Raw genomic sequence first — 8,304 nt, 5'->3', positions numbered from 1 at the left:
TATGGAATGTACATAGTATGAATCTAAGAATATTAGAAGTTGTCAGAAATAAAATGATCACTTGAAGACAGATCTCCTAGGCTTGTAGGCATTAATGAGCAGAAATAGACTGGCATTGTCCATTTTTAATTGGACAAGTATATGATGAATTTAGGCAGAAAGCCGAGATACCAGAAAGATCTTTGCTGGGTTTATTGACTATGAAAAGACATCCAACTGTGTGGATCCTGGCAAATTATGAATAACATTGCAGAAATAGAAATTTTAAACATTTATTTATGTTAATGCGGAACCTGTATATGGAGCAAGAGACTGTTCAGGAAAGTTTTGTGTCAGGGCTGCATTCTTTCACCATACTTATTCAATCACTCTGTTGAGCAAATAATCTGAGAAGCTGGAGTATCTGAAAAATAATATAACCTTGGGATTAGAGGACGGTTTTGTTCACAACCTGAGATGTGCAGAAGGCATAACCTTGATTGCTGAAAGCAAGAACATTTGAAGTATTTACTTATAAACATCAAAGACTACAGCCTTTAGTATGGATTACACCTCAACATCTAAACACACACACACACACACACACACACACACACACACACACAGAAATCTTCACAACTGGACCAATAGCAGCATCATGGTAATGGAGAAATAATCAAAGAGCCTCTTTACTTGAAGGTGGAGTCCAGATTCCTGGAAGCTATTGTTGTTGTTCGGTGCCTCCAGTTAGCTCTGACTCATGGCGACCCTGTGCACAACAGAACGAAACACCGCCGGGTCTTGTACCATCCTCACAACTGTTCCTGTGCCTGAGCCCATTGAGGCAGCCACTGGGTCAGTTCTCGTTGAGGGACTTCCTCTTTTTCACTGCCCCTCCACGTTACCAAATACGATGTCTTTCTCGAGGGACTGGTTTCTCCTGATAATATGTCCAACGTATGAAAAACAAAGTCCTGCCCTCCTTGCTTCTAAGGGGCACTTTGGCCTTACTTCTTCCAATTCAGATTGATTGGTCCTTTTAGCAGTCCTTGGTACTTTCAATATTCTTCTCCAGCGCCACAAGAAATCAAAGAATACAGTGCATCAGGCAAATCTGCTGCAAAAGACCTCATTAAAGTGTTAAAAAAAAAAGGCAAAGATGTCACTCTGAGGACTAGGATGAACCGAGGTCTCAAGCCTTCTTATTTTCAGTCCCCGCATATGCAGGCAAGGGCCGAACCAGAGGATGACCAGTGCCTTTGAATAATGGTGTTGGCAAAGAACATTGAACATACCATTCACTGCCAGAAGAATGACTAATCTGTCTGAAAGAAGCTTTGTTAATGTACTTGTTAGAGGGGAGGATGGACAGGTGTTATCGCATGTACTTTGGCCACATTTTCAGGAAGGGCCAGGCCTCGGAGAAGGATTTATGCTTGACAAAGGAAAAGTTCAGGGAAAAGAGGAAGGCCCTCCAAGAGCTGGATTGACGCAGTAGCTGCGACAGTGACTCAAACATAGCTGTGCTTCTTTCTTCGGTACATAGGGTCGCCACGAGCTGAACCGAGCTCCATTGTACCTGACAACAAACGTCTTCACAGCAGCAGATTGCCACGTCTCCCTTTTGCAGAGCAGCTGAGTGTATTCCAACGGTCAGCAGTTCAGTTAGCAGCTGACCACTTAGCCATTGTGCCACCAGGGCTCCTCTGTAGATTAGTATGTTGTAATTATCAAAAGAAATGGGATAGATACATTAAATGTGCCTAAACACACGTATAAATACATTTTGTTTATTCTTCACTTTTCTGTACAATCACCCAGGATTACAAGGCTTTGTCAATGGGGATACAAAGGCAGACAAAGCATCTGCTCTGCCATTAAGAAACATTCAGTGTAGTGCAGGACACAGAGAAATGTGACACAATCGTTTAGCTACTGTGGTGGAAGTCTACATAATGAATGAAATGGAGCGAATACGTAGGTCTGCCTGTGGAGAAGGGAAGTAAGCTATTTTTGGTCTTGTACTTAAAACGTAAGAAAATATTTTTCAAGTTTACTGGGTTGTAGGAAATAGACAGGATGGATGGAGCATTTTAAGTGGGAAATGTGGCTTAAACAAAGGTACAGAAATAAGAGGAATCTCACTTTAAGTAGTTTATTCTAGCTGACACATATATTAAGTAGTTTATTCTAGCTGAAACATACACGATGCAAACAGGTAACGTTACCGGGGTGGTAGGGAAGGACCAGACCATGGAGAACCTTGAGGAGTCTGGCCTTTGTCTTGAAAGCAGTGAAGAAACGCTGAAGTATCTGAAGTTTGGGAAGCGTGGGTTGTTCCACAATGAGACTTTTGTGCTGAAGTCCCATTATCGAAAGGTCAAGGATAAATTGAGAGACCCAAGACCGGAAACAGAGAGACTAGAGGAATATGGTGAAGCTTGGATAAGACCAGGAGTAAGGAATTCAGGAAAGAGAGGAGAGGACAAATGATAAAGAGGCTGAATTAATATGACTTAATCATTGATTTAATGGGGTGAGGAAAAGGGAGATTTTGGGTCAAACTAAGGATACAAGTAAAAAATATGATTTCTACTTGGGGAAAGAGGTGGGGTGGTAGGGGAAGAAGTTGATCAGCTATTGATATCATCAGACTGAATAAGATTGCTCAATTAATGTGTCTAAAATGAGAAGATGGTCCAGGACATAATAAGAAACATCTGCATTTCGGGCATAAACAGATGAAGGAAAGCAGATAGATAGAAAATGTTTTCAGAGAAGCCAAAAAAAAAAAATAGAGAATTTCAAGAAGGATGATGAATAGAAATAGCAACTTTTATTTTTTTAATCTGGCTATGAACAGGAAAAGAGAAGGTTCTTATTAAAAGGATCCATAAAGTTGTAAAGGAACATTATTTTAAGGATTTAGTCACTTGACTATGTTATGTCAAGTGGAGAAGGGAGCCCTCGGAGAAGGAAAGGTCAGGAAACGATGACCGAGAGAGGGAGGATAACCCATAGAGAAAGGGCTCCCACGAAGTGGAAGGCACGGGGGATGAAATAGAGGTGAAGGGATTCACGACCAGACTGGGAACAGTTTAACAAAGCGGTGCGGGGGTGGTGAGCCGGGAGGAAAGGTTGGGTTCCTCCCAAATTTGGGTTCCTCCCAATTTGAAGAATGGGTATAATGGGAGTAATGTAATAGAATGCAAAGAATTAGAAATTGGGCCGTAGTTCCAATCAATTTCAAAATTTTGAAGAGGAATATAGTTCTGGATAATGGGGGGAATCTTAAAAAATAAAAAATAAATCTTAAATCTTAAGATTTAAGAATCTTAAAAAAATAAATTTATTGGGGTCAAGAAAGTCAAGAAGGATTCAGAAGAAACATCAGTCCATTCATGTGGAAATAAGCCCATGCAACCCCTGTGAAAGGGTTGTTTGACCCCCAAAGGTGTCAAGATCCCGGGTGGAAAATGCTGTTAGGAGGTTGCGTTCAGAAATAAGTCCTAAAATAAATAAAAATAAACACTGTCTACACTCACATAAAAAAAAAAAGAAGCCCATGATAGTGATAAGATTTGGGATCCCCTTGTTATCATTAAAACTTCCGGGAATTCCCTCGAAGTTTCCTTTTTTAAATTTTCCCTCTAAGTGGCCTACAAACTGGGGACTAATTTAATTAAGCATCAAATTCCATCAAATAGTAACAAATTTCATTCTCAGGTTATAATGTTGTTTGCAATACACACCAGAGGACTTTCTGATTCAGCATTAGGTAAAAATGATAATGTTAAAAACTAAAGATAATTTTTTTGCTATAGAGATGTTTGAATTTATTTTATTAGACTGAGATAAATAGTCTGCCATAAAGTTATCATAGCCACTGTTTCTCTTTTTAGCATCCCAATGTGTTTGTTGGTTAACCAACATCTTAATCTCCTTGCAAGAAAGTTTCCAGAAACGAAATTTGTTAAAGCCATTGTGAATAGCTGTATTCAACATTACCATGACAACTGCTTACCAACAATTTTTGTTTATAAAAATGGTCAGATAGAAGGCAAATTCATTGGAATTATGGAATGTGGAGGGATAAATCTCAAACTAGAAGGTAATATTATTTTTAATTGTTTATGAAAATAACATGGGAAAGCTTCTACAAATTATATCATGTATACAGATATTATGAAAGTTTATTTCCTTAAAATATTAAGTTGTCTTCTTATACTTTGTCTTTTTGTATACACTCACAAATTAATTTTCCTATAATAGTACTCTTCTATAAAAATCCTAATGGCTTCCTATTTCTAATAAGGTAAAAATTGTCTTCTGCTTCGGAGTTTGATCCAACCTATGCAACAATATTTCTCAATATTTCCTGGTCTTCAGCCACGACCTCCAAATGCTCTTTCCTTATTTGGACCATTCAACTTTATGTGTGTCTTTCTTAGTACCTACACTACCCTCCTCTCTTTTATTCTCTCTGTCCACACTATATTTTGAGGGGGGAGGTGGTTATCCTCAATTCCTTTATGTTCCATTATGTAATCCTGGCCCAACTGTGTTCTTCTCTATTGAATTCCAATAGTACATATATTTTGTCTAGACTTTATTATTTACTCACTTGCTATCTAATGCTATTGATTAATCAATTCCCTTTGAGCCTTATCTCCCTAACAAGTAGAAGGACCATGTATCTTACCATTTTCTTTCATAGCATTTGGAACAGGACTTTATACTTATTCCTAACTGCAAACCAGAGCAAAACCAAATTCATTGTCACTAAGTTAATCTTGCCTCAGAGTGACCTTGTGGGACAGAGTCGAATTGGCCTGGAGGGCTCACCATCTGTGAAAGCAAAATGCCACATCTTTCTCCCACAAAGTGGCGATTGGTTTTGAACCTCCAATTACTCAGTTACTAGCCAAGCATTTTAGCCACTGCACCACTACAGCTCCTCTGTCCCTAACCAGGTAGCAACTTCCTCCTAAATTCACCGTTGATTCATTTGATTGAGTTTTAGGAAAGAATGGTTGTTATCAAAGATATTTTTGACACTCTTATTCTTCCAACCTGTTTTTGGACTTCCTGAGACTTCTCGTACTTTCGTTGTCCCAGAATACTGTCCTCTTTCCCTTTCAGTCTCCTAATGCCCCTCCTGTTTCCAGCACCTGATTTTCCCATCTTGGGTCTCATCCTTTTATTTAAAAGTTAATGCATGAATGTGAAGAAAAATATAGCAAAAAAATAACAAGTGTGAAAAAACTGGATACATTTACTCACTGTGGCTTCTGCTCTTTGTTTGCTGCTTTTGAAATAAACTGTATAGATAGGATTGAAGTTATTTATATTTTTGTTCCTAACCTCATCTCCAACCCCACTTCCCTAGAGGCAATTATGACCATTAATTTAGTGCATTTCTGCTCCATATTTTTATGCTTTAGCAACACATAATATACTTAAAATAAATGTATTGTACATTGGAAGCTAATCAATAAATGGGATGATAGTGTATCCCATTGAAACCTGTTTAACAACATTGTTTTCACGTAAATCATACTGTTATTCTAAAAGCTATCTAGTATTTTCTCATCCGCAAGTTATATCACAATTTGTTTGCGTTTTTCCTACTGATAGAAATTTGAGTTGTTTCCAGTTTTCAAATTATAAGATAATTGCCTTTGAACATCTTTGTGTCTATTTCTGAAATTTCATTCAGAAAATATAGGGACTTGTGAAATCATACAGATATGCTTTCAGTGTCCCTAGATATTGCCAAATTGCTCTCTAAATTGACCATACATTTATTCTTCCCACCAGCAGTCTATAAGAATTCCACTGACCCACATCCTCACCCAATATCCATATTGTTAAACTCTTTCTTTTCTTGTGCCAATCTGATGATATGAAATGGTACCTTGTGGTTGTTTAAATTTGCATCTCCATGATTACTTTTTTTCTTCTATACTAGTTTTTCTGATTGCCTCTAATTGTTCATAAACTTTGCCCATTTTCAGTTGTTTTGTTTTTGATTTATTAGAGAGTATGCATGCTATGAATTGAATTGTATCCTCCCTGCCCCTCCCAAATGTGTCAGTGTAGCTAGGCCATGATTCTCAGTGTTATGTGATTATCTTCCATGTTGTTATCTGATGTGATTATCCTATGCATTGTGAATCCTCACCTATATGATGTTAATGAGGCAAGATGTGAGGCAATTATATTAATGAGGCAGGATGCAATCCACAAAATTGGGTTGTATCTTGAGTCAATGTCTTTTGAGATTAAAAAAAGAGATTGAGATTAAAAAGTGAACCGCGATCAGAAGGAGCTACCACCACCAAAAAGAAGAGCCTGGAGTGGAATGCATCCTTGGACCTGGGCGGTCCCTGTGCTGAGAAACTCCAGACACAGAGGACCGCAGTTGACAAGGTCCTTTCCCAGACCTAACAGAGAGGGAAAGCCTCTCCCTAGAGCTAGTACCCTGAATTGGAACTGCTAGTCTCTTGAACTATGATAGAATAAATTTGTTTAAGTTATTCACTGGTAGAATTTCTGTTACAATTAGATAAGAATGTATTTTTTTAATTCTAGATATTAATCTTATATGTATTGCTAATCTGTTCTCACCCACTGTGACTTAGTTTCAGTTGTCACATGGTTTAAAAATTGGCCCAGTTAAATGTTGTATTACTTTTAGTTTATTTTGTACTTTCTTGAAAATTGGAAGGAGAAAAAAAAACTGTCTCTGTTCCCAAGGTGAAAAAGATCTTCTTCTAGATATGTCTATTTTGAAGTTTCCCCCCAACCCCAACTTGGTCTTGAATGACATTGGGTTGACTTTTGTGTGTGATATTGTGTGTGAGATATGTATATCATTGAGGTTTTACTTGTTTCTTGTATTTGTTGACCATATGAATATCCTCCATGGTAAAATGTCTATGCAGTCCTTTGCCCATTTTTTTTTTAAACTGGGACTGTTGTTTTTTGTTTAGTTATAGAAGTTTGGGCTCTATTTTAGATAATATACTCTTATTGAATATATGGTTCCTCGAAATGTTCTTTTATCTGTGGGTTGTTTTTTCACTTTTTTATTATAAATCCTTTGAGGAATGAAAGCATTTAGTTTTTGCGAACACCCCATGAAATTCTTTATGCTGGTTAATTTCTTTGTCTTGTAGCCAGTTTTGCATGAGATGTGTCTATTGGGCTCTTCAGAGAGCCATCTTTCTGTTCTCTTCTGTCAGCCCTACTGGCCTTGCATGGTGGCACTGTGCGTAAGACACTGGACTCCTAACCAAAAGATTGGCAGTTCAAATCCAGCAGGCATTCCATGGATGAAAGATGAAGCTATCTGCTCCCAGAAAGAGCTACAGTCTCAGAAACCCTAAATTGGGCTGGAATCAACTCAGTGGCAGTGGGCTTGGGTTGTTGGTTCTTTAGCTTTGTTAGTTTTCTCTTCGCTAAAATCCTTGTGCTTTCCTTGGTTTTACTTTGTTTTTTTCCTAGCTTCTTGACATACACTTTCAGATCATTTAAATGTAATCATTTACAAGTAAGTTTAGCCATATTTTCCCCTTTAGCTACACTCCATGTGTATTTTATTATATACTACTATGGTTATCCTCCAGTACTAACTATGTCATTAACTTCCACATTCATTTATGCATCAGTTTCCATTTCACATAGATAAGAAAATCTTTTAAAATTCTTCCAATATTTTGTCCAATTTAACAATTGGTTATTTATTTCAGAACTTGAATGGAAGCTAGCAGAAGTTGGAGCAATACAGACTGATTTGGAAGAAAACCCCAAAAAATGCATTGTAGATGTGATGGTATCTTCAATTAGAAACACCTCTATTTATGATGATAGTAACAGTTCAAACAGTGATAACGATACACTATAGAAACCATTAATAAATGACTTTAAAGAACTTATATGCTGTTTTGTTTGCCTTCATATTCACAGATCAGAAAGTGTTTAAATTGGTGTGTTTTCATTTTTATTTTGGAATTATAGCTTACGTCATTTCAAAAGCTTTCAAGTATTTCAGAATATTCATGGCCACCAACAAAATCAGAATTTGTACTTAATATTTTTTTCTGATCCATATTATGCTAAAATAAAATATTATGGATCCATGAGTTGCTTAGTCATTTCCAAAGAAACTTGTGAATGAAAGTAACACAGAACCATGAAGTTTTAGTTTATATAAATCTACCAATTGTTGTGTAAAAATATGTTAAATTAAATGTATGACCACAATATGCTTTTTCTTTGAAGCCTCTTACCTATTAAAATTTAACTGCTCAATAAAAATGT

General features: G+C 37.1%; 1 protein-coding gene across 1 annotated transcript in view; it reads left to right on the top strand.

Moving 5' to 3' along the window:
- PDCL2 (phosducin like 2) overlaps nucleotides 1–7,888 on the top strand; it is a 48,339-nt gene extending 40,451 nt beyond the window's left edge. Inside the window, exons 5-6 of the mRNA XM_045284061.1 lie at nucleotides 3,882–4,090; nucleotides 7,734–7,888. Coding sequence (XP_045139996.1) covers nucleotides 3,882–4,090; nucleotides 7,734–7,888 — 364 coding nt within the window. The remainder of the gene's footprint in view (nucleotides 1–3,881; nucleotides 4,091–7,733) is intronic.
- Nucleotides 7,889–8,304: the final 416 nt, after the last annotated feature.

This window comes from Echinops telfairi, unplaced genomic scaffold (assembly GCF_000313985.2).
Source record: "Echinops telfairi isolate 266 unplaced genomic scaffold, ASM31398v2 ScPeMD7_7468;HRSCAF=8506_0, whole genome shotgun sequence".
Classification (NCBI taxonomy): Eukaryota; Metazoa; Chordata; class Mammalia; order Afrosoricida; family Tenrecidae; genus Echinops; species Echinops telfairi.
The sequence above is the reverse complement of the archived record's forward strand: the minus strand, read 5'-3'. Positions and strand labels throughout refer to the sequence as shown.